This window comes from Heterostelium album (genome assembly GCF_000004825.1).
Source record: "Heterostelium album PN500 unplaced genomic scaffold PPL_contig13, whole genome shotgun sequence".
In the NCBI taxonomy this organism is placed as follows: domain Eukaryota; phylum Evosea; class Eumycetozoa; order Acytosteliales; family Acytosteliaceae; genus Heterostelium; species Heterostelium album.
Genome location: NW_008805090.1, coordinates 121,459 through 146,809, shown reverse-complemented (window position 1 = coordinate 146,809; position 25,351 = coordinate 121,459). Strand labels below are relative to the sequence as shown.

Genomic DNA, 25,351 nt, shown 5'->3' with positions numbered 1-25,351 from the left:
AACTAATTACTAAACTAAATATACTAATAAAGTGAACAAACAATTACTATTATTATAATTACTGAGTGAATAGATAATAAACAATTATATACTTATATAATTAATTGTTTGATTTGAAAACTAATTAAAATAAGTTTTTTTATTTATCTGTTTGTACTTCTGCTTGTTTGCTTTTTTGTACAATTCTATTAATTAATTTTGTTTATTTAACTAGTTTTGTTTTATTTGTGTTATATTTTATGTTTTGTTTTTGGTTTGTTTGATCAAATCTATCTCTTGCCAACAAGATTAATTTTAGGTTAAAACACATTACATCAACATTCATCAAAAATAATATTAACAACTACAGTAATAGTCTATTCTATTCTATTCTCATGAGTGAAAATAGAATGAATGATCAGAATTTGAGCTTTGTTGAAAGGAATATATAGTTAATATCACCAAAGAGAAGATGGTGGTAGTGGTGTTGGTGGTAGGTGACCCTTTGACTGATGTTTAGTTTGCTTTTTTTGAACATAGATTGATTGATTATATAATAAAAATTATTTTGTTTCTGTGTGTTGTGTCTTTATTTATCCTAATTATTAATCAAATTTGGAAATTACACAAACAGTAGGTTTTGCCCCTTACAAATTGATACTGATGATCATCAATTATATAACTAAAAGGGTAGTATCATTCCATTCATTTTAAATAAAAACTATATAATATACAATATTATTTATATAAAATAAACACGGTGGTTGTTTAGTGTGTGTGGGAAATCAGGAAAGATGAGAGTGAGATGTGGTGGGTATGATATGTTATATAACAATCACAAATTGATCAATAGAACTGGTTATATATTGGTTCTACAGTTGTTTTAAAAACAAAGAAATTTGAACCATTAATAATAATATTGACTCTTCGCCAGTGAGCTAACTAACAACAAACAAACAACACAAAAATATAATTTTTTTTAATTAAAGATATATAAATAAAATGATGTTTATTTTTTATTAAAAATTATAATAAAAAAACACTTGACCACACTTCATTTTCTTTTCAGTTGAGCAAATGAAATGATTGACAGATGAGATTGAAAAGATAGACAATTAACAACATCAACAACACTAGATTTTATCAGAAAAATAAGATAATTGTGATGTGTATCATCATAAAAAAGACTTTATATAACATATAAAATTTAACAAAATTTTATAAAAGTTGCATCATCATTAAATCATTAACACACTAATAAATTTGAATTTGAATTGATTGATATACATACCAATATTATATTTATGGTCATTATATTAATGATTGATTTATCTAAAATCCCTGTTCCAATAATGACACCAAATTAATTAAAAAATAATGATAATCACTAATGGCCAACAATCTAAAATCTCTTAAATGTTGATTGTGGTGTTGCTTCTGTACAATGTGAAAATAAAAAATAGATAGACAGATAAAGTTGTTTGATTAAGAAATGAAACAATATAAAATAATTATTTAGTTTTATAAAATAAAAATGTGACTGTATTCTACTTTGTGAATTATATTTAGATACCACTCTCTCTCTCTAATATTATTTTTATTTTGAAAATGAGCTGTTATAGATTAACAATACAGTTTCTGTTGAGATCGATCCAATCAGAACATGATATAGTCTGATTGCAAGGTGGGGGTGGCTCTATATGTCTATATTTGGCTAGGTTGATGTTACCTGTGGGATTGTGAAGAGACATGAAAATTAATGACCGATGTATCTACACCTCATTTTTGTTTAACTAATTTATTGAATCAATGATTGTCTCACCGTGCAGTAAGTAGTGATTTCATATTATTTGTTTTTTGTTTTTATTTTTAAATTTAAATTTTATAATGATAATAATTTTACCACACCACCCACAAGTTGTTTGATTAATAACTGTTGTAAAAAAACCATAAAAGCCTTAACCACAAATTTAATTCAAATTTGATTGGTGTAATTCCCCCACTAAAAATTATTTTTAAAAAAAAAAAACATCCCTAATTTTCATTACAACTCCCAATGCTATTTTGATTCGATTCATTTTTCAGTTTACAACCAAACAAATAAAGATAAATAAACAGGTGATTTTTTAAAGACACACATGTTTGCTATAAGATATTTGTTGACATAGTAAAAATAGTTCTTTTTTCACATATACTTGTCACTATAATATTATTTAAGAGGACTAAACAACACTTTTGAATCTTTTCATCAATTACCACTTGTAAAGTTTGCACATGAATAAAAGGAAGAACCATTCCTACCGTTTTGTCTTGGCTTCATATGAATTCCACATCTACACTTTGGACGATCACCACAGAAACCCAAAAGAATTAATTTGTTGATTTTTCTTTTGGTATCAAATTTGTCTTCGTTAAATTCTTCAATCTCTTTACAGATTGAACTTCTGTATTGTAAGCACAAAAAAAAACATTAGCAACAGAAAATTAATTACAAAAAATATATAATAAATTGTACGACATGATCAGAGTTTTCATTTTTTGAATATCATAGATAAATAAATCTAGATAAATTAAATTCAATAATTAAAATCTTTCAAGTTTATTAAAACATCACTTAAATTACAATATGATAATCATTATATTATGTTTTTGGATTAAATTGAATTGTTTGGCATAGTTAAACATACACGCTTTAGAGAAGCTTCTCAAAATTGTAATAGTTATTATCGGATATATTACAAAGTCTGTTGAACGAGACAACTAAATTACCTGTTGATAGTTGTAGTAATAATAAGTGATGTAATTAGTACTTACTATATTACCCATTTGATTAAGTTGTTTTAATATTGCCGATTGCTTACCTTCTTCAAACTTCCATACCCAATAACCAGTTTGTTTCTTATCACAACGGAAAATAATTTTACCATTTGCAGTGTTCTCAATGAATGCCTCCTTGACCATTTCATCAGCACACTTCTTTACGATATTTGTAGAGATTGCTTTAAGGACATCATTGAATGTTTCACCAATACGTGTCTTATCGGATTCACTCTCCAAAAATGGATAGATATCATCGAATGAAGATGATTCAACACCCCAGTCAGTACCAAGACATGTTTTAATCTTTTCGATCGATTCATTCATTCTCTCTTGATATTCTTTCATATTGAGACGACTTGCCAAACTCAAAACACCTGGTGAACTTAACTATAAAAACCGGATAATAATAATAATTAATATTTAATTGTTGTTATTATTAATCCTGTAAATTAACTATAATGATAGATTTTTTTAAAATAAAAATACTTACGACTTTAATGAAATCAAGATAACTGTTATCATTAATATTACAAATCTGTCTGAAGGAGACAACCAAATCTCCGTTGGAAAACTCCCAAATCCAGTTTGCCGATTGTTTTGGTGCAATACGGAAGACAATTCTTGCATTTGCAGTTGACTCGATGAATGCCTCCAATGTCATCTCTTCTTTACATCTCTTTTCAATATTAGAGACAATATTTGAAATGATTTCAGAGAATGTCTCACCAAGACGACTTTTATTTCCTTCATCCAATGATGGGTAGACCTATAAATAGAGAATATTTATAAATATTAATTAGTATAAGAGTTAATAATTTGAATTCCTGGTAATTTTTATTATTATTATTATACATACTTGTTCCAAAGCTGCTTGATCATAACTCCAATCCATTTTAGTTACAACCTTTAATCTTTCGAAACAAGCATCGAATTTCTCTTGATACTTCTTTAGATCGAGACGAGTGACCAATGAGTATACACCTGGTACTGGTAATACCTTGACGAAATCATGATAGTTGTTATCGGAGATATTACTAAGAGATTTGAAATTGATAATCAATGATCCGTTGGAAAACTCCCACAACCACGTCGATGATTGTTTTGGTGCTAAACGGAATATAATAGTAGCATTTGGAGTTGCCTCTACAAAAGCTTCTAAAATCAATTCATCCTTGCAACGTCTTTCAATATTGGTTGCAATATTCGAGAGGATATCAGCAAATGTTTCACCAATACGATTTCTATTTCCTTCATCAAATGAGGGATAGACCTATATTTATAAAAATAACAGAACATTAGTACAATCCCTAATTAATCTTATCGACCATCACCTCCAATAATTAATACATACTTGTTCAAGTGATGCTTCATCATAAACCCAGTTTTGTTTGGTTGCAGCATTGATTCTCTCGAATGCCTGATCGAACTTCTCCTTATACTTTTGTAAATCCAAACGAGAAACCAAGGAGAAAACACCCTCAACTTTAAGGACCTTTGTAAAATCAAAGTATGAATTATCATTGATGTTGGCAAGTTGTTTGAAACCTATTATTGTAATAATAATATATTAGTATTTAAAAGAATGATAACATTATTAATAATAAATTGATTCTTACTGATAATCATTTGATTATTCTCAAAAGACCATAACCAATAGGTAGATTGCTTTGGTGCCAATCTAAAGCCAATTATACCGGATTGGGTATTTTCAAGGAAGGCCTCAAGTGTTATATCATCTTTGCAACGCTTCTCAATGTTGGAAACAGCATACTCCAAAATCTGAGCAAAGGTATCACCGAATGATTCCTTTTGTGAGACGGTATCGAATGCTGGGTAGACCTGCTCCATTGAGGCGTCGTCGAAACAGAAATCACGCTTGGTGACAGCCGATAGCTTTTCAAAGGCAGCTTGGATCTTCTCTTGGTTCTTAATAAGATTCAAACGAGTACCCAAGGTGTAGGTACCCTCAGTCGGTGTGATTGTGTAGAGCTTGGCATATCCGGCATCATTGATATTTGCAATCGAGGCTCTGAATAGCAATTGGAGTGCACCACCACTGAATTCATATTTCCAATAGGTTGAATTCTTCTTGTCTTGATTGACGGCAACAACAACCTTGGCAGCGGAATTTGCATTGATCAATGCTTCCTTTACAATCTCATCTTTGGCGGCAGTGGTAACACACTTACTAATTTGTGGACATAAAGATTTATAAAATACATCACCCTAATTAATTGTATATTTATATTAATATTCTCTCTTTTTTGATTGTTATCATCAATGATAAATTAAATTTTTTATAATTTACAATTTGTTTTTGAGTGTTGGCATCAAGTAGATCAAAGAGGACGTCCCAGTCAAACTCTATTTTCCATTCTACACCGAGAGCAGTTTTAATCTCTTCCTCTGCTTTGGTTAAGAATTCTTCATTATCACGTAATGATTTTCTAAATAAATTAAATCATAAATATATGAGTGACGATTGATGATTATGATAAAAAACACTACAATAGTGATTTATAATTGTAATTACCTTGCTGTTAAAGGGAATGGCATTTATTTCTTATTTATGTAAGTATAAGTATAAATTATAAGTATAAAGAAGTATTATTGTGTGGATTAAAATTAATAAATTTTTGTTTGTTTTTTGTTAAATCTAACTCTTGATTGGGGAGGTGGAAAAAAATAAGATTTTTGTGAATAAAAAGATCTTTAAAAACTGTTTTTGGATCCAAAAAAAAGTGTTGGGTTGATTAAAATTTTAAAATCATCACGATGAATGATGAATCGAATTCAGACTATTTTATTTATTTTAATTTTTTGTAAATTTAGATTTTTTTTTAAAATGAAATCATGCATTTTTGTCAGTTGAGTGGATTTATGATCGTTTATCACATCTACAAAAAAGTATTTATTTATGAGTTGCAAAAAAAAATCTACTAGTTCTTTTATCTCTCTATCTTTATTGACAAATTTTTATTTCATTCACAACAACTTTGAAGATCATTGAGAATCTTTCGGTTTTTGATTGATAATCTATTGAAATAAAAAAAAAAGCTACAATAGATTCATCAATTATATTATTTGTTAAAGATTGATGATGATGATGATGGTGAACATTGTTTTGTATGAATTGGATATGAATTGGATTGTAGTTTAGTTCTAGAAACCAAGATCGTTGAAACCATCTATGATCTTTGTGATACAAGACGGACAGTAGAGTTGACCGCATATCACTTTCGGGTTGTGGTCGAGTGCACGGTCACAACTGGCACATCGTCGATTTCTCTGTTTGAGCGCCTGGTACTCCTTCTCGCAACGCACACAATGGATCTTGTCGTGCTTTCGCTTGGCGTGTGGCGCATTCTTTGGTATGTCTACAGAGCATCCACTGCATGTCAGCACCTTGTCGATGATCTCCAGATGCGGGTTGTCATTGATGCCAGCAACCGATGGTGAACCAGGTGTGCTATTACTGCCGTTACCGATGGGATTGACCATTGAAGTCGATTCCAGTTGACTAGAGCGTTTCTCCGACGTGTAGTCATCGATGATCTCGGCACTCGATATCTCATTCTGATGCATTTGGAATGCTGGTTTCAAAGATCGTTGCCTCTTGATTGAAAAATCTACAAAATCTCTTCCTCCCATCATGGAAAAACCTCTCATTCTCATTTTTGGACTACCATCTTTAGTTGCTGTTGTTGTTTTTTGTTGTTGTTGTTGCTGTTGTTGTTTGTTTGATGTTCGACTACTATTTACATTGTTTGATGATTGTTGTTGTTGTTTTTTATTCGATGGTGACTTTCCTTTTGAATCACTATTTGATTTTCCTATAAAGAAATCAAATATATTTGCATTTGATTTGGTTGATTCTTCATGCGTAGATGTCGTCTCTGAAGAACTCACACCATTTTGATCGGAATCATCATGATTATTAAAACTACTACTACTATTTATATTATTTAAACTACTATTATTATTATTGTTATTTATCATATTTATATTACTTAAACTATTATGGTTATTATTACTATTGTTATTATTATTATTATTGTTGTTGTTGTTGTTGTTGTTGTTGTTGTTGTTATTGTTATTATTATTTATATTTGATTTCAACTCTTGTATTTGAGATTCTAATTGATCTCTTTGTTCTCTTAAAATTAATTGTACTTTCTCTTGATCCTCTACGTATTTCTGTTTGTCTTCGAGTAATTGCTTCTGCGTTTTACTCTTTGTTTTGCGCTTTGCTATGATTTGGTTGAGTTGTTCGATTTGATCGGCCTGCTCCTTCAGCTGACTCTTTAGATCAGCGATGGATTTCAGTAGAGTTTGACTCTCTTTCTTTGTCTTGTTGCTCTCATTATCGAGTATCGATTGGTTGAATTCCAGCGAGGTTATCTTGTTCTGCAGAGACTTGATACTGTAGTCTAGAATGGAACTCAACTCTGTGTTGTGCTTACCGTGATTACCATTGCCATTGACCAAACTAATATTTACACTTCCAACTCCTACTCCTCCGCCAGCGGTTAACACTCCACCGCTATCGATGTTGCCACCACCGCCACCGTTACAATGTACATTGGTATCCAATTGATTCTTCTCTATGATTTCCAGGAGATAGTCTTTCTCCTTGCGAAGATTCAGCATCTCCATCTCACGAGACTCGCAAATCTGTGTTTTAAAGACGATCTGATTCTTTAGTTCATCGATGGTTTCATGCACTTTCTCAGAGTCCGCCAGTAAATCTGCGTTTCTCTGATTGGAAATCTCTTTCTCCTCGATCAACTTTGTCTTTTCGCTGGTGAGTGTCTTAATTGCCGAATCCTTGAGTTGTGAGAACTCGACGAGTGAGTCGCACCGTGTCAGAACCTGATATCCCATGTATCGACAGTGATATGCTTCGAATATTCTCATCTGTTTGATATCGTTCAGCGGATACAACGGTTTATCGTCCTGCAAAAAGAGTGGGTTGGTAAAGGCGACGCGATTCGACTCGACGTACGACCAGAACGATGGTGTCGTTCCCGACGCGCGGTTCGATCGCTCCTTCTCAGAGTCGCAGAGGAACGTTCCAAACTGGTTGGAGTGCAGTGCGTCTAGCATCTCCACCAGCAGCCGCTCATTGAATTCAAAGTGTCGCGGGAATTGATTGGTGATCTGCCAGACACAGTCGACAAACTGTATGAAAATAGGCGAACGGTCGTCGGCGATCTTGCCATGAGTTCGACGCCAAAACATGTGTCCAAAAGATAGCCACTCCTTCTCAATCAACACAGCGAATCCCTCGATCGTGCGGTAGTAGCTATCGAGCATCAGCATCGAAAGCGAACTAAGCTGGCTGGTACGATCCCACCCATCCGAACAATGAATGAGAACCGAGCGATTGTCCTCGATCAACTCAACAATACGCACGGACGACTCTATCAGCAGCAATATATTCTCGAACCACTTGGAATTCTCGAGATTCGTAAAGAAGTGCAGCTGGTCCGTTACCGACTCTGCTATGGCGTCGCGCAGCTTCTTGTAGCTGGAACGCATTTCGTGTATGTTTCCGATGCCAGCGAATTCGAGCACCGTGTTTTTGTACCGGTGAATATTCTCATAGCCTGCGCCCATTGCACGATTGGCCAGAGCATTCACGTGTGGACGCGCGTCCACCACCGTCAGATTCTGATTGCCGCTGGCAGCGATTATCAAGCTGATCAACTTTTCATCCTCCGGACAATTGTTACTGGACACACCAACCTTTGGTTGCGAACTACGCACAATCACCGAGTTTCTCTGTCGGTGTCGCCAACACAACACCGGTAATCTTCTTCCGGTGCGATAGTTTGCCACCTTTGACAGTATCTCCTGACTTCCAAATGGTACAGCCAATATCTTTGGATAGGTATCACACAGTGCATAGTCAGAGTTTACATAGGTTATTACCCATTGACTGATTTTCGATGTCGTTGATATTCCTTGTCTTTTATATTCCTTGAGAATAATAAGCAAAACGAATTTGTTAAAAACGAGTTTGAACATGATTGATAACAACTGTTGACTTTAGATCTACTTACTTGTACAGCATCGTATATTCTCCAACCTTTTGTATCGGGATATCTGTCTTGATTGAAAAATGCAAATGCTTTCTCTATTGTATAGGGATAGAGGTTGTGGAATCGCTTTTCCACTTCATCGAGAAAGTCAGTGTCAGTCTTGCCAAAGTAGAACTTGAGAATACGAATATCTTTACAGTGAATCTCTACGATCTGATCTCTTTTGTTGGTGGATCGCTCAAACTTTGCGATCATTCCCAGTGGTATCTCAACAGACTCTTTCTTCTTATTGGAATGCATCGGATTGAATGCAAACCTGTAGTTTGTCAAGTAAAAATATCCTGTAAGTGGTCCTTCATCTGTATGTTTACTACTATATGATTTCCACTCTATCTTTTCACCAGAGAACTATAAAACAAACAAATATATAATATAAAACAAATTAGACAATATTAATCTACTTTAATCATCATCATTTTCATTTCATAATCAAGTATAACATAACATAACATAACATAAACATACCTTCCAAAAAAAGTTATCAACTAGATTCGACATGTTTAAACCTTCCTTCTTTCTTTGTTTCTCTTGAATGAATGATCGATTGACTAACTACTACGACTACAACAACAACTACTACTACTAACTACTTCCTAAAACAAAAAAAAAAGTCTATCTTTTAATATGTAACCATATATAATATTTATATATAATTTAATATATAAAAGTAAACTTTTTTTAATTTTACTTTATTAGAGTGTTTGTGTGTGAGTTGTAAAAGTAAGAAGTTCAACCTATTCTTTTCTAATTGGTACTACTAACTACTGCTACTATTTTTTTAATATTATAAAAACAAAATCAATAATGAACAAAAAAAAACAACAAAACACACAATGAATGACAAACTTGTTAACAATAAATAACCTAACTAATATGGTGTTAAAAAAATAAATAATAGAAAGTCACAAAGTTATAGAATAATTAATAAAAACAATATAAATTATAATATTATATTTATATTTTTATTTTGATTTTTTTTTAAATTATTTTTTTCCAAAACCTATGGTTTCGTTGTTTGTTTATTGGTTTTTGGGCATACCCAGTATTGGAGTTGCATTCATATCAAAAAAAAAAAAAAAAAATCATAACACACAAATTGATATTTGTAAAAGTTTATTTAATAAAAGTTTAATGAAAAGTAGGCTAACAAGTTCAAAAAAAACTAAAGATCTTTAATAATCAAGATCTTAATTTAGTTAAGGTGAAATAAAAAAGAAAAGAAGGATCTAAATTATTGCTATAATACAAATTTGAGATAATAGTTTATTTTAATTACTTAAAACTACTGTTATTAATGTGAGTTGTTGTTGTTGTTGTTGTTTTCCTTCTTTGTCGAATTGATCAACTTTTTTTTTTAAATATGATTGCTGTTGTAGTTGTTTCTTAAATTAATTAATCTATACATAATTTGAAACTGATTTCATAATTCCAAGAGTTAAATAGAAAAGTATCGATGCTAAAACGATATCTATATTGTTGTTGTTATTTGAAAGTATATATAAAGTAAGTAAGTAATCTATTCTATTTATTTATTTTAGATATAAAATCATAAACTAGTTATAATTTCTCTTATATAATTGAAAGATAATTTACAACAACAAAGTTTTTCTTTGGTTTGAAACATAGATAGACCAGAGATCTGCTCAAATTGGAAAAATATATTATCCTTTCTTGGGATAGTGTTCTTTCTAAAGTCTCTTTTAATGATATCTTCTTGTCTAAGTGTAGTATCTTTCATTTTCTATTTAATTTGTATATTTATATATAAATATATTTAATGTAATACTATCAATTTTGAAAAACAAACAAACAATACAATCAACATTTTCTCTGGTCATTAATAACCCTTTTTTAAAAAAATAAATCAAAAAAAAAAACTTTTAAAAAAAACGACAATCATAATCTCAAAAAATGACCTTACAATGTGTGTGACCTGTCAGAAATCAGTTCAATTAATATATCAACAATAAAAGATTTCTATTTATCTTTATGAATTCAATAAATAAATAAATAAAGATAAAGTTTGTTTATATATAGATTTTATTTATTATTAAAAAATGAAAATAATAATTAAAATGTTTTGTTTTTTCTTATTTTTCATAGAGATGAGTCATAAAAATGAGTCACGCACTCTGCTATCACTTTTTTTTGTTTTAAACTTACACTACTTGTGTGTGTGTGTGTGTGTGTTTAGAGGTTAATGAATACAATAAATGACTCATAGATAGATTAGATAGAATTATTGTTACTTGATAGGTAATCCCAATAACTAGCTAATTACAGTAAGTAGTAGATTTGTCTTTTTTGTATTTTCATTATTGTTGTTGCTAAAAAAGAAAGAAGTGATATTTGTTTGTTTCGTTGCTTTTACCAGCATTGCATTATTTACTTCTTGTTGAATCATAACTTTAAAGATTCGTTTTAGAATACCTGAATATATATGAAGATGAAAAAAATAAAAACAAAAACAACACAAAACTATAAATAATCATTTTTGTTGTTGAGTTTTTAATTACATAAATTACATCAAAGAAGAAGATCAACAACAACAACAACAAATTGTATATAAATTAAATTAACATTAAAATTTACTATCACATTTATATTTTAACAACAGAAGTTTTAAAATATATATTCATATTAATAATTCATAAAATAATAATGTTTTTATTTGATTGGTTCGAAGCATTTCTAAATTGGTTGGGATTCCTCAAGAAAGAAGGTTCTCTGATTATCATTGGACTTGGAAATGCAGGAAAGACAACACTACTTCAAGTTCTATCGAAAGATGTATTGAAAGCACATATGCCAACACAAAGACCTCATATGGATCATTTTGTAAGTGATTGCGTTTCCTCAGGAATCACAATAATAATGTAAACATTTATTAATATATTGTTACAAAATAACTGATAGGTTGCATCGAATGTTACATTTAAGGCATGGGATCTGGGTGGACAACAAGGCTTGAGAGCACTCTGGAGAAACTATACTGCTGGTAGCAGTGATTCCTCGAAACTCATTGTTATATTCATGGTTGACACAACCGATCCCCAACAACTGGGTGAAGCCAAAGCTGAGTTACACGATGCATTAGAGTATACAAACGGTGCACCAATGCTGATAGTTGGTAGTAAAATTGATAGACCAGTATGTATAATTATTTCTATTATTTCTATTTTTACTGCTATTTTCCGAAGCTTATTATTAACTCAATGAATCAATATTAAGGGATTGAATAGAGAACAATTGATTCAGGCATTGGATTTAAATAGCCATATGTTGGGATTGAACGAGAATTCACCACGTATAATGGATGTTTTGATGGTATCGTCAGTGTCAAGAAAAGGTGTACCTGAACTTATGAATTGGTTATCAAAATGTCATTCAATATCCAACAAATAATAATTCCGATCCTGGAATTTTTCAGAGAAAAAAGGTCTATTCCAAAATTAATGTATGAATGAATGTTTTTTATAATCAATAAAGATTGTATTATAAATTTAATATTAAAGTTTATCTCTTTGAGTTATTTAAAGTCAAATCTGAACTAAACTAGCTCCTTTTAAAATGTTTAAAAACTTATCACTTTTCAAAACACATGGTTGATGGTTTGGTTTTTTTTTTTTTTTTCAGTTTGTTTTTTTTTTTTTTTTTTGCAACTTTTTTTTTTAACAACAAATTAGTTTGTATTAATAGTTAATATAATATATAGTTAGTTTATATTTATAAATAGTTTTTATATATAAAAATGGATCAATCATTAGATTCAATCATTTCTACACAAAGAAAACAAAAGAGATCACTACCAAAAGCAGCAAGTATTGCTGGAGGCGGTGGTGGTGAATCTCAAACCTCTACAAATCAATCACCATTAGAGTCGAGTTTGGGTGATATCATCAAATCAAAGAAAAAGGATTCATTTTATGTAAAAAAGAGAGATAACAATTATAAGAAACATAATCAACATCAACAACACAATAATAATCATCATCATCATCATCATGTATGTAATAAAATCATCGTTGAAAGATTATACCAACATTTTTATTTAATGAGACAAATCTTATAATATATATTTAGAACAAACATAATAACAATAGTAATGGAGGAAATGGAGAAATAGTAATAACAATCAAGAATGATCAACAATTTAGACCATTACATCAATATCAACAACAGCAGCATCAAAATAATAACTATAACAATAATAGAAACAACAATGACTATAGAAATCAAGCATTACTCAATAGAAAGAGAAACTTGGCAAAGAAGATCGATCACTCTTTGTTTGACTCTAGAGGTATCAGAGACTATAGTCAGGTCGAGAAGAGAGAACGCGATGAAAACAATGTTACTTTGCGTGTCGCCAACATTGCGCCGTCCGTCACACAGAGTGATCTGACCAAGGTGTTCAGTGTCATCGGTAAACTAAAGGATGTAGACTTACTCACACATCTCTCACCGGTAGAAGCAATCGTCACCTACCACCGTAGAATCGACGCTCTCACAGCGATCGACAGATTCAACGGTGTTCCAATCGATGGCTCCGAACTAAAGATCTCATTGGACTTGAACAACACACTATCACCAAGCAACAGCAACAACACAACCACAACAACAACAACCACCTCCACAACCTTTACAATCATCTCACCAACTTTATCGGAATCGTCAGAGCATTTAGATGAAATGGTAAATTAAAGTTTGTTTTCCAATACAAAAAAAAAAAAAGTATTCAAAAAAAAATAAATATAAAATAAAAATTAACTATATATATATATAGTAATTAATATATTTGTCACACATTAAAATATATATAAACAAAAAAAGTAATAATAATAAATAATAAAAAATCAATAAATGTAAAATGTAATAACTGGTACCAAAGATTGTTATTGAACATTTTTTTGGTAAAGATCTTGAACAAATATTCATATTATTTTTTTTTTCATTTTTTTTCAAATTTTTCAAAAATTCTCCTCAAATCGTTTCTTTTGGTACTGTTATTTTTTGTTTTTTAATATATATATAAATTGTATTTCTAAAATTAAAAATAAATTAAATTAAATAAAATGACAGATAATATAAAATTAAGTTTATCTGATGTCATTAAAAAGAGAAAAGATAGAACAAAGAGTAAAAAGTTGACTTTATCTTCAAAGGTATGAATGAATGAATGAGAAACACAGTTACATTAAAGATAGAACTATGACTGACATGACTATCAATCACACATGTGATATTAATATTATTGATAGCCAATTGCAAAACCAGTTAAACCGGTTAGATCTTCAAAGAGACCAGTTACAACAACAACAACTACAACATCTGCACCAAAGTTAAAGACAGGCAAAGCAGATGATTTACCAAATCTAAGAATCACCATTGAAAATAAAGATGCAAAGAAAACAGCAGCAGCAGCAAAGCCAAAGCTTACAGAGCTGAGAATCACAACAGAGAACAATCTATTCAAGGGTGGTGAGACAGACACCTTGGTAAAGTCAAGAAAATCACCAAAGAGATCACCTCTTGTACAGGCACCACTACGCAGATCATCTCCTATTCTTGGTGGTGGAGCCAGACCTCATAGGGAAGACAGAGGAGGAGATCTAGAGAGAGGAGGAAGAAGATCTGGCGGTGGTGGTGGCGGTAGAGGTGGTGTTGTTGGTGGATTGGTCATCAGTAGACCAATTAGAGGTGCAAGAGGTGGTGTCATAAGAAGAAAAGACGATATCAGAGATAGATTTGAAGATGATATCTATGACGACGATAATAACAATAATAACAATAACAACCACCACCATACTAGCGGTGGAGCAACTCATCATTATCATATATACAACGATGGCGGACCCCACAGATTCGAATCATCAGCACCATTCTCACTCAAGAGTAGAAATCCAAATCACGAAGAAAATAGATTGCGAACCAGCATCTTTGACAATCGAAATCCTGCACCACGTCAATACTTTAGTGGTTATCGTCTAAAGATTCATAACTTTGGTTATGATGTAACTGAAGAGAATTTAAAGGTAAATTATAAGTTTAAACAGATTGGTATTTATATAATATTAACTCTTTTCCATCTATAATTATAAAACTTAGTCTATTTTCAATAAGGCAGGTGATGTAAAAGAAGTTAGAATACAATACGACAGAAGTAGCAGATCAATGGGAACAGCATACGTAATTTATTATCAAGAAAGTGATGCAATCGATGCAATTAAACATTTCAATGGAGCCATGATCGATAAGAATAGAATTAAAGTAGAACGTGATTTTGCCTGAAAGCAATTAACAACAACAACAAAAACTTCAATACCTAATTGATTGATTACTCCAATACAATAACAACAACAAAGTATTATTATAAATTAATAAATAACAAATAAATCAATTAAAATCAAATTCATATATCTAAAAACATAGGTAGTTTAAACAAACAAGAGTAATCATAATAAAAAGCAAAACAAGTTAACTAAAACACAAGTTTCATTTTAAATTTAAAGTTGATTTATTACAGAAAAATAAAGTATTATTAAAAATATACAAAAGAAAGAATTATTCTTAATTATGAAACAACAAACTATCGCTTATCCATTGCCGATGAACCTCTGACTCTGGCATTTGATCTATCTCTGATTTGGTCGACACAAGCAGAATCACTGCTTATCCATTGATTCAAATCTAAATAATTCTTCCATGAATCTAGGATTGATAATAATAGTTAAGCCAAGTTAATATTGATCGTTTTGAATATATATGTTACCAACTAACTTACTTTGTATATGTGGTAATAGAGCAATGGACATCTCTTGGATAGCCGACTCAAGTCTACCGTGATAGCTGCTCTCGTTGTTCAGACTTCTAATGTAGGCAAGGAGTGAGTCGAGATCACCGGTCTTGATACGTCGCTCCTCGGGAGACTTGTATATGCGATCCAGTGGCAAAGCGATCGCCATACACTGTGTGTAGGTCGGTGGATCTAAGAATGTAAGACTCTTTCCGAGCAGTCTTCCGAGTTCAAAGTACTGTTCGCGAAGGTTGGTATCTTCGTAGTTGGAGATGTCATCGATCTGAGTCAACAAAAATCTAATTTTGTCCCAGACCAGTGTTCCAACGTATTCCTGATTGGGTCGTCTATCCTCACGCTTAAATTGATTGACGATGATTCTGGTGAGCTCGGAAATCGATGGGAACGACATCTGCTGGTCGGACCGCTGCTTGAATATCTTTGTTACCATCTGATCGACAATCTCTGGCCCGTACAGCTTATACATAACGCATATCTCTAGAATCTGAATCTGTGGTGACACCAAAGATATGTTCTTGGCGGGCATCATAAACAGCGTTAAATCACTCGTCGAATAAAAGAATTGAATGATCTTTATATTTCCAAGTAGCGTATCTTGAGTGTTTTCCTTCTTTGATTCGAAACCTGGTGAATCTAAAAATATTGTTTTCTTTTGATATATACTATAATTTGTATCATAATAATTTATTATTATTAATATCAATTTTAACTGATAACTAACTAATTAATTATTATTAAACTAAACTTACATTTCATCGGGAGTACCAGTAAGATACTCTTCATTAATAAGAATACTTCTAACCAAACCATACTTGGAGATGATATCATCGTAGCGACCGAGTTGAGCATCATATCGTGAGAGTGTATACGATGTATCCATGTAGAGGAATACATGACCGTATCTTGGATCACTCATTGGTTCCGTTGTTATCTTTTCATTTAATTGTTCTCTTGTAAATTTCTTTGTTTTCTCCTATTATTATTATTATCATCATTATATAAATTAATATCAAGTTGTAATATTTTCTTTCTTTCTTTGTCTTTCTTTATCAAATTTAAATAAACTTACTCTATCAGACATTTTATCACTTAATAATGCAAATTGTTCTTTTGGAATAGTTTCAACTAATGTGAAATGAGTATCGAGTTGACCGATTGCAGATCGCTTCACTTGCATATTAAAGAAATTGTTGATGAAAGAACTCTTACCAGCCGATGTAGTACCCAAAACAACAACTAAAAACTTTGGGAATGGTAACTTCTTTGGAAGTAAATCCCATTTCTTCATTAATCTTCTAATTAACCAATAATCTCTTTCAATAACTAAATGATAATAATAATAATAATAACGATCAAAGTTAGTATTCTTGTTTGTTAACAATTGAAGTTATTAATAATTAAATAGTTACTTGAATTATATATAAATGTTTGATCAACTAATGGTTGATCGTTAATACCAATGATTCCGGCGTTGGCGAGGTGCGGTGAGATTGTATTTCCAATAAAGTCGGTTATTGTACTCTGTTGTAGCGTTATGGAGCGACTGCTCATGAATTCCTTGGTGGCCGGATGATTTCTAAAGTAGACGGAACTCGATATCTCCTTCATGAAGGAATCGAGTTGGAAGCAACGCTTTACCACTGCAGTCTGATCGGTCTTGTTCCAAAACTGGATCATCGATTTGTGTGGAAGTGTCGGTACTTTGGCGTGGTGCTGGTTCGATGGCAACGATAGCTGTTGATGCAGCCACTCGAATTCCTTGTAACGACGACGTGTCTTGATATCTACGAGTCCTTTCTCGTCCTTGTACTTTCCGACGATCTCGTAGGTCACATAGGTATTGCCGTCTTCGTGCGCATGACGTGGGTCTTTCACCTCGATATCAAAGTATCCCGCCTGGTCGGTGCCATTCGATTCCTCAACCCACGACATATCACCATTGCCACCGACATTATATCCCTCGGAAATAGTAACAAAATCGTCTTCCATCGATGCTTTGTGTCTGCGACCACCACCACTTCCATTCGCTCCTCCTGTCTGTCTCTGAACATTTCCATTGTTACCTCTACCAACTCCACCTCCACCACTTCCACCATTTTCATTAAGTGCTGGATATAATGCTTCATTTGGAGGTGATATTGGTTTTTTAATATTATTATTACTATTGTTATTGTTATTATTTCTAATTTGTTGTTGCTGCTGTAACTGCTGCTGCTGTTGTAACTGTTGCTGCTGCTGTTGCTGCTGTTGTTGTTGTTGTTGTTGTAATCTTTGAGCTTGTTGTTGTTGTTCTTGTTGTTGTAACTTTAGAGCTTGTTGCTGTTCAGATTGAGCTTGTTGTCTCTGCTTTTGTTGAAGCTTATGTTTTTGATAGAGTTGTGGATTCTGTTCATAAAGTTTCTTTTTAGACTGCTGATAGTATGCGTTGGTCTCTTTGATTTCCTCTGCCGATGGGAAGAAGAATAAAAAGTCACTTCCAGCACATGATACCTTCCAATTTGTTCTAGGACTTTCAGACATTGCAGTATCTATTTTATCAATCATGATGATTATTATATATGTATGTTGTTAGTTTCAAATTTCAAATATCTATATATATATATCATTGAAAGGTTTTGAATAAAGAAAAACTTACGATAGATTTGTAAAACATCTAAATAAACATCGGGAAGAGTTTCATCGGAACACTCCCAAACCACTCTTTGGTTGGTGATATGAACATTTCCCATTGTCATTTTATACATAATATTCTCTTTGGTGAACACGATCGATTCGTTGCTCAACAACCATGAGTGTCTCATTAATAGATTACTGTTGTTGGTGCTAGATGACATTGCTTTTTTCTTTTTATTCTTATTCATTTCGAATTCATCATCATCATCCTCAGGATCACTACTTTCATCCTTATGTTGTTGTTGTTTTTGTTGATGAAGCTGTTGTTGTTGTTGTTGTTGTTGTTTTTGTTGATACTGTTGTTGATGATGTTGCTGCTGCTGTTGCTGCTGCTGTTGTTGTTTCTTCTTTTTATTTATATCAACTTCTTCATTTTCCTCATCTTCAGGATCACTACTCTCGAAATGTTGTTGCTGTTGATGTTGTTGCTGTTGCTGTTGCTGTTGATATAATTTATGTTGTGTTTGTTGTTTTTGTTTATTGGTAATATTAACAACTCTATCGAAATCTGATTCACCGATGTCATCGGTACTAGCCATCATCATACCAGTATTGAATATACTCTGTTGATTACCAACATTATTGTATTTCTGTACTGATGATGGTATATTTCCACCATTATTCAATTTATTGACAATCGTAGGTGATGTTTTACCATTACTATTATTACTATTGCTATTGTTATTGTTATTTACATTATTAAGTTGTGCTGTTATTTGTGTTTGTTGTGTTTGTTGTATTGGTGGCTGCTGTTGCTGTTGCTGTTGCTGTTGCTGAGGCGAAGTAACAGGAGTTGTCCATAAACCTTCTTCCTCTACACCGTCATCATCATCATCATTATAACCTAACTGTGGATTTAACATTGATTGATTGATTGATATATTTCTATATATATTCTATTTATATGTATATAAATTTATATTTAAATTTAATCTAATTTTTATTTTATTTTATTTTTTTTATACTGTACAGTCAATATTATTATTATAATTAAATAAATTGAAATAAATAAACAGAATAAAAATTGACAAAATGAAAGAAAAAAAAACACACTTTTCAATAAAAATAAAAATAAACAAAGAAAAATTGTTATTTTGTTGTTTCTGTATCACGAATAAATAAAGATCTCAAAAATTCAAGTTTGTGAAATTTTAATTAAATTATTAATTTATTTGTTTTGTTTTTTAGATAATCGAAATTTTTAATTTTTTTTTTTAATTTTATTTTGTTTTTTTATTTTTATTTTTTTGATATCATCTTGTTCTTGTAGAACCATCAAATCTGAATATATATGAATATTGGCAAAAAAGTTAACTTTGGTGGTAAATTATTTTATAATGTTATTTATTTATTTATTTTGATCAATATTATAATCTTATTTTTTAAAAATATAAAAAAAATTTTGTTATCATTGCTGCTGTTGATTGATTTAGTGAAACCAAACTTAAAAATATCTAGCCTAGAAAATATCTTCTAGTTTTGTTAAACTTAAAAATAAAAAAATAAAATCTTTTCTGGAGGTAGTTTTCATGGCAAAACTATTATTTTTTTGTTTTTTTTGTAAATTTTAAATCAAAATAAGTTCAAAGTCTTTTTCCACCATTTTTGATTGATAACTAACTACCTCTGCTGATAGATAGTTACCTTCTTTTATCTATCTATCTATTAGATTATTATATATTTATATCTTTTTCTCAATAAAAGTTTTCAAGATCTGAAAAAAAGTAGTAGCAAACTTTACACAACCTTAAAGGTATATATTAGTTTAAGTTTTTTTGTTAAAAACAAGTGTGATCGGAACGAATGACAATAGCACAGTAAAGTTAATATTTAATATCGCACTCCACCCCAACATGATAATATACAATAGTATATTAGTAGTAATCAAATTACAATTAATTGATCTATCACACACACTTTTAATGTTATCACAATCAAAAAAAAAAAAAAATCAAAAATCAAAAAAATTCAAACCACCTTGAAAAAAAAAACAAGCACTTTAATTTTGGTTTGATATCTCTCCACTTTGAAAAAATTTAACATTATTAGCATTAATTTAAACATTCGACGCGTCGCTATTCTCAATCGTGACTGTGCTGTTATTAATAGTAGTAATAGTAAAACAATAAAATATATAATAATTACAAAATACATATTTATATAAATAAAAATAATTAAAATTAGTAACAAGAACACCAACTTCATACATAACCATCATCATCATCATCATCATCATCAACATCAATCAATCAAATAATAATAATAATATTAAGATCGACAAAAAAAGACAAAAGAGAGAGAGAAATATTTATAATAGAATAGCGGCAAAGGTAAAAAGACCAGCAAACAAAACCAATCCATCCAATCAAACAATCTCGTTTATTTTTTTTTTTTACTTTTTGTCCTTTTTTCCTTTTTGCTTTTTTTTTTTTTGGGTGTGTTTCAATAAATATCATATCTTTCATCTCACAATTACATTTCAAAATCAAATAATTAGCGATTAGCAATTTCATTAACAACATAGCTAGCTATCTAAACAAATACTACCTATCAAGGATTTAGTATAATCACAAATCTAATCAGTCATTTTGTAGTTTTAGCGAAAAATAACTTTGTACTTTTGTAAAAGTAGTTTATTCATGTTTTTTTTTAATTTCTATTTATAAACAATCGATCGATCGTTCAAAAGTATACTTATACTATTATCATTTTTAGATAATTAAATTTAGATCAACAAATAAAACAGATAAACAGCATTGATCAAAACAAACATATAGATATATCTATTCGAATTAGAGAGAAACTAGTTTGGTTTCAAAAAACAAAACAAAACAAAATCAGAAAAAACAAGAACAATATAATAATATAGATATATTCTGATAAAGAACAAGAACAGGGTGGAAATTAAAAGAAAAACATGTCAAACTTTCTAGGTAAATCAACTACACCAGCATCGTCGAAATCATCATCTTCGTTGCTCTCAAAGGTACCGGCAGCACCATCACCGATCGTCAAGTTACCACCTCCACCATCGTCACCGACCTTCAATCTCTCGACATCAAACACCTCCAATTCCTCGGCAGCAGCAGCAGCATCATCACATTCGCCATCGTCATCATCATCACCCGGTAGTCATCAAGGAAATGTATCACCATCACCATCATTCACAAACAACAACAACAACAATATAAATAATAACAACAATGTTTCATCATCATCTTCAACGTCATCAAATAATTTACAAAACAATAATAATAATTCACCTGTTTTAAATGGTAGTGGCGGAAATCATCCGAATACAACAACATCAACATCAACAACTGGCAGTGGTAACAATCGTCCAAATCTAACAAATTCAAATAGCAATAGCTTTAGTAGTAATATTGGAAATAGCAAAGTCGACGAAATGAAACGTAGTCAACTTACATCGTCGGCTGGATTCAAACCAACCTATAGATCGAGTACGACATTGGCACAGCTGACATCACAATCGATACCATCCAACTCTGACAACTCACCACCATCCTCTTTGTTTTCATCGTCATCGTCACCAACCAACGATTCTCTTATCTATCACGACAACGATCAACACTACGATGCCAACACTAAATTTGGAAGTAAGTAATCATATCTTAAACAATCATTATACAAATATATTTAACATACATATATTTAATCATAATTTTAAAGATTATATTGTAGATTTAAAGGTTACTTCATCAAATGAACAAGCTAGATCTGGACATTCATGTTCGTATTACGACGATACCATGTTCATCTATGGTGGTTTAACAAGTGATTCCACACCAACCAATGATTTTTATTCTTTTAATTTTTGTAAGTAAACAAAACAAAACAAAACAAAACACAACCATCAACACATTTGAAATGTAATTAACATGTGTTTACAAATTGTTTAGCAACTAAATCATGGTCTAGTTTAAATAGTGGACCAACACCAAGATCATATCATACTTCTGTAATATACAATAATTCAATGTATGTTTTTGGTGGTGACGGTGGTAACTCTGGTCTAAAGAATGATTTTACATGTTTATAATTTTGGTAAGTAGATATATATATATATATTAATAGTAGTAAACATAAAAACAATATCTAATGTTCACACAATGTGTATTGTTATCTATAGATACTCAATTGTGGAGTGAGTTATTCACGGAGGGTCAAAGACCGAGTGCTCGTTTCGGACACTCTGCTGTTGTCGATGGCAACCAGATGTTGGTGTTCGGTGGTGTCGCTGGCTCACAGCTCTCAAACGATGTGTATTCGTTGAATCTCGAGACAAAGAGCTGGACGCTGGTGGTTCCTGCTTCGGCCGGACCGGTGCCGTCCGCTCGCTCTTTCCACACTGCCACTCTGCACAAGGGTGTAATGTATGTGATTGGCGGTCAAGACTCCACTACCAATGCACTGGACGACATTCACTTCTTCACAATAGCGACCAACACTTGGCGACCATTGGTGATTGCCGCCGATCCAAACAGCGGCAACAGCATCTCCTCGACATTTACATCGCGTTCTCACCACGCTGCTGCACTCCTACAGGATTCGATCATTGTCACCGGTGGTAACACTGCGCGTGCCATCCAACCGACACTCGACATCTTTGAACTCGATCTCTTCCAGAAGCGTTGGTTCCGTATTCAAACAAACAATCACGGACAACATCGTTCCAGTCACAGTTTGATAATCAAATCGAATTCACTCTACATCTGGGGTGGTTGTTCAGATTCCACCTTGGATTATCTATCTTTTGGTAAAGATGATTTCGAAGATATTAATCAAGAGGATGGTAAGAATGATGATGAAAATAACAAACAATCTGTTGATTATCAGAAGCAATAATACTAATAACAATGTTACAAATATGATGATATATAGATGTTGAATTAAATAGAATACAAAATATACCAAAAGCATTGTGGGAATCTACGTTGATGAAGAAACATCCAGAGATTTTAGAGTATAGGGAGAGAACACAGTTGTTGACTGGTGTAAAGTCATATGGTAGAACGTTGGCACAGCCATCGTTCACTGAGAACAAGAATGCTATATCCCATCAGTTTGTGTTGCAGCTGATTATGGAGTATCTCGAACGACACACTGCCTATCACAAATCGATCAAGGCAATCGAGGAGGAAGCAAGAGTTCTACACGCTCCAACCGACACTTCCGAGGCGCGTCTTGTCACTTTGTTGCGTCTGGTCAAACCACGTTTAAAGGCCAAGAACGTGCTGGATCCAGAGTTGTCGATCTACAAGACAACCGAGCAGTTTGACGAGGAGGTCCAGGTTGTCGACAATCTCTACCGTCGTATCGAGACGGAGGAGGACGTCAACATCTGGGACGACGTCGACCCGAGAAACATCAGAAAGAACGAAGCGGGTAGTTCGTTCTCGATCAAAGCCGGTACTCTCAACAAGCTGGTACAGCATCTCTCGCTCGGTGAGAACAACGCATTCGTAAAGTCGTTCCTCTATACACATCAATCGTTCACCACCAGTGAGAATCTCCTGAAAAAGCTGATCCAGCGATACAACGGTCCGGTGCAGACCAACGTCGACCAACCGCGTGTCAAGCAGGACGTCATCGAGCAGAACCGAAAGAAAGTTGCCGACGTCATCAAGTACTGGATCGACAAGTGTCCATGGGATTTCAAGTCGGGTCCATCCGCTGACAAATTGGTTGCTTCACTCAACAACTTTATCGACGGTCCGCTGACTCGCGATGGCAACAGAGCGGTCGCCAACCTTAGAAGAGCACTCGTCCAGGTGAGAACCAACGAGACCGGTCAACAAGTCTACAGTACCAGTTCGAATCCACCCGAACCAAAGGTTCCAAAGAACATCTTTTCACCACAACTCACACTGGCACACATCGACGATTTGGAGATTGCCAGACAATTGACTCTGATCGAATATAAATTATTCCGTAACATACCTGTAAGTTGTTTCAAACTATTTGAAAGAAAAAAGAAAGAATGATAAAGAGATTGATATCTTACTAATCCAATAACCAACAACAACAACAACAACAATATATATGTATAGCCACCAGAATTCTTGGTAAAAGTAACACCGTATGGTGATTTCCAATATTCGGCAGCTACTTCACCCAACTTGATTGCCTATCTCAATAGAAGTTCCGATGTTAGCAAGTGGGTTGCTCATACGATTCTCTCGTTGGATCAGAAGAAGGCGCGTGTAAAGATGATCGAAAAGTACTTTAAGATTATGGAGTCGTTGCGATCGCTCAACAACTTCCAAACATTGTATTCTATCTATCAGGGACTTCAACATCCCTATGTACAGACGGTGCCAGATCTCTTCACCCTACGATCGAAAGAGTTGCTCATGGAGTACGATTCGCTATTCTCCAAGAACGACTCTTTCAAGACCTACAGAGATACCCTCCAGAAATCAGTGTCACCCTGCATCCCACTCATCTACGTCGTTCAAGAGGATATCAGTTTCATCGAAACACAACAACCACCACTCATGGGATTACTCATTAACTTTGTTAAAAGGTAAGAGCAATAACACTATTAACATTTAAATTGATAATTAATTTTTACTTACTCTTTCTAATTATTAATAATAATAATAGACAAAATCTTTTCAATATCGTTTCAAAGGTTGAAGCATACCAACAGACTTACTATAATTTACAACCAGTACATCAAATTTCAACATTTGTCAACAAGTTACCAAAGGTATCAGAGACAGAACTTTTAGAGCTATCAAAGAAAAAGACAAACGACATTTAATTTATTCAGTAATGCTTCTTGCTGTCTAATAATAATAAATACATAAACTTTACATGATGATCATTTGTCTTTTTCTTTATGAGAGATTGTTTGTATTTTTAATCATAGTAATTTTCAGTCAGCAATATGAAACTATTTTTTGAATGACAGAGAAATTATAAAAAAAAATGT

General features: G+C 32.3%; 8 protein-coding genes across 8 annotated transcripts; 4 read left to right on the top strand and 4 right to left on the bottom strand.

Moving 5' to 3' along the window:
- Positions 1 to 139: 139 nt before the first annotated feature.
- PPL_05858 (uncharacterized protein) lies at positions 140 to 5,355 on the bottom strand (the record flags this gene model as incomplete). The annotated part of the gene is made up of 10 exons (XM_020576729.1): positions 140 to 185; positions 1,709 to 1,757; positions 2,236 to 2,404; positions 2,794 to 3,186; positions 3,290 to 3,565; positions 3,656 to 4,069; positions 4,151 to 4,344; positions 4,416 to 5,025; positions 5,108 to 5,246; positions 5,333 to 5,355. 10 exons carry the CDS (start codon positions 5,353 to 5,355, stop codon positions 140 to 142), a joined length of 2,313 nt encoding a protein of 770 aa, XP_020433141.1.
- A 447-nt stretch (positions 5,356 to 5,802) lies between these two features.
- PPL_05857 (uncharacterized protein) lies at positions 5,803 to 7,716 on the bottom strand (the record flags this gene model as incomplete). Its single annotated transcript, XM_020576728.1, has 3 exons — positions 5,803 to 5,835; positions 6,276 to 6,392; positions 6,433 to 7,716. 3 exons carry the CDS (start codon positions 7,714 to 7,716, stop codon positions 5,803 to 5,805), a joined length of 1,434 nt encoding a protein of 477 aa, XP_020433140.1.
- Positions 7,717 to 8,560: 844 nt separating this feature from the next.
- On the bottom strand, positions 8,561 to 10,641 carry PPL_05856 (uncharacterized protein; the record flags this gene model as incomplete). Its single annotated transcript, XM_020576727.1, has 7 exons — positions 8,561 to 8,659; positions 8,722 to 8,781; positions 8,865 to 9,251; positions 9,369 to 9,430; positions 9,457 to 9,496; positions 10,190 to 10,248; positions 10,497 to 10,641. The coding sequence occupies 7 exons, from the start codon at positions 10,639 to 10,641 to the stop codon at positions 8,561 to 8,563; spliced, it is 852 nt and encodes a 283-aa protein (XP_020433139.1).
- A 923-nt stretch (positions 10,642 to 11,564) lies between these two features.
- On the top strand, positions 11,565 to 12,308 carry sarB (ARF/SAR superfamily protein; the record flags this gene model as incomplete). Its single annotated transcript, XM_020576726.1, has 3 exons — positions 11,565 to 11,741; positions 11,820 to 12,053; positions 12,135 to 12,308. 3 exons carry the CDS (start codon positions 11,565 to 11,567, stop codon positions 12,306 to 12,308), a joined length of 585 nt encoding a protein of 194 aa, XP_020433138.1.
- Positions 12,309 to 12,654: 346 nt separating this feature from the next.
- PPL_05854 (uncharacterized protein) lies at positions 12,655 to 13,607 on the top strand (the record flags this gene model as incomplete). Its single annotated transcript, XM_020576725.1, has 2 exons — positions 12,655 to 12,909; positions 12,987 to 13,607. The coding sequence occupies 2 exons, from the start codon at positions 12,655 to 12,657 to the stop codon at positions 13,605 to 13,607; spliced, it is 876 nt and encodes a 291-aa protein (XP_020433137.1).
- Positions 13,608 to 13,978: 371 nt separating this feature from the next.
- On the top strand, positions 13,979 to 15,194 carry PPL_05853 (RNA-binding region RNP-1 domain-containing protein; the record flags this gene model as incomplete). The annotated part of the gene is made up of 3 exons (XM_020576724.1): positions 13,979 to 14,068; positions 14,165 to 14,938; positions 15,027 to 15,194. 3 exons carry the CDS (start codon positions 13,979 to 13,981, stop codon positions 15,192 to 15,194), a joined length of 1,032 nt encoding a protein of 343 aa, XP_020433136.1.
- A 298-nt stretch (positions 15,195 to 15,492) lies between these two features.
- On the bottom strand, positions 15,493 to 19,256 carry PPL_05852 (Phox domain-containing protein; the record flags this gene model as incomplete). Its single annotated transcript, XM_020576723.1, has 7 exons — positions 15,493 to 15,614; positions 15,688 to 15,982; positions 16,148 to 16,382; positions 16,470 to 16,693; positions 16,790 to 17,043; positions 17,130 to 18,248; positions 18,356 to 19,256. The coding sequence occupies 7 exons, from the start codon at positions 19,254 to 19,256 to the stop codon at positions 15,493 to 15,495; spliced, it is 3,150 nt and encodes a 1,049-aa protein (XP_020433135.1).
- Positions 19,257 to 21,310: 2,054 nt separating this feature from the next.
- gefF (Ras guanine nucleotide exchange factor) lies at positions 21,311 to 25,180 on the top strand (the record flags this gene model as incomplete). The annotated part of the gene is made up of 7 exons (XM_020576722.1): positions 21,311 to 22,010; positions 22,084 to 22,230; positions 22,314 to 22,445; positions 22,544 to 23,206; positions 23,296 to 24,356; positions 24,465 to 24,940; positions 25,021 to 25,180. 7 exons carry the CDS (start codon positions 21,311 to 21,313, stop codon positions 25,178 to 25,180), a joined length of 3,339 nt encoding a protein of 1,112 aa, XP_020433134.1.
- Between the last annotated feature and the right edge of the window lie 171 nt (positions 25,181 to 25,351).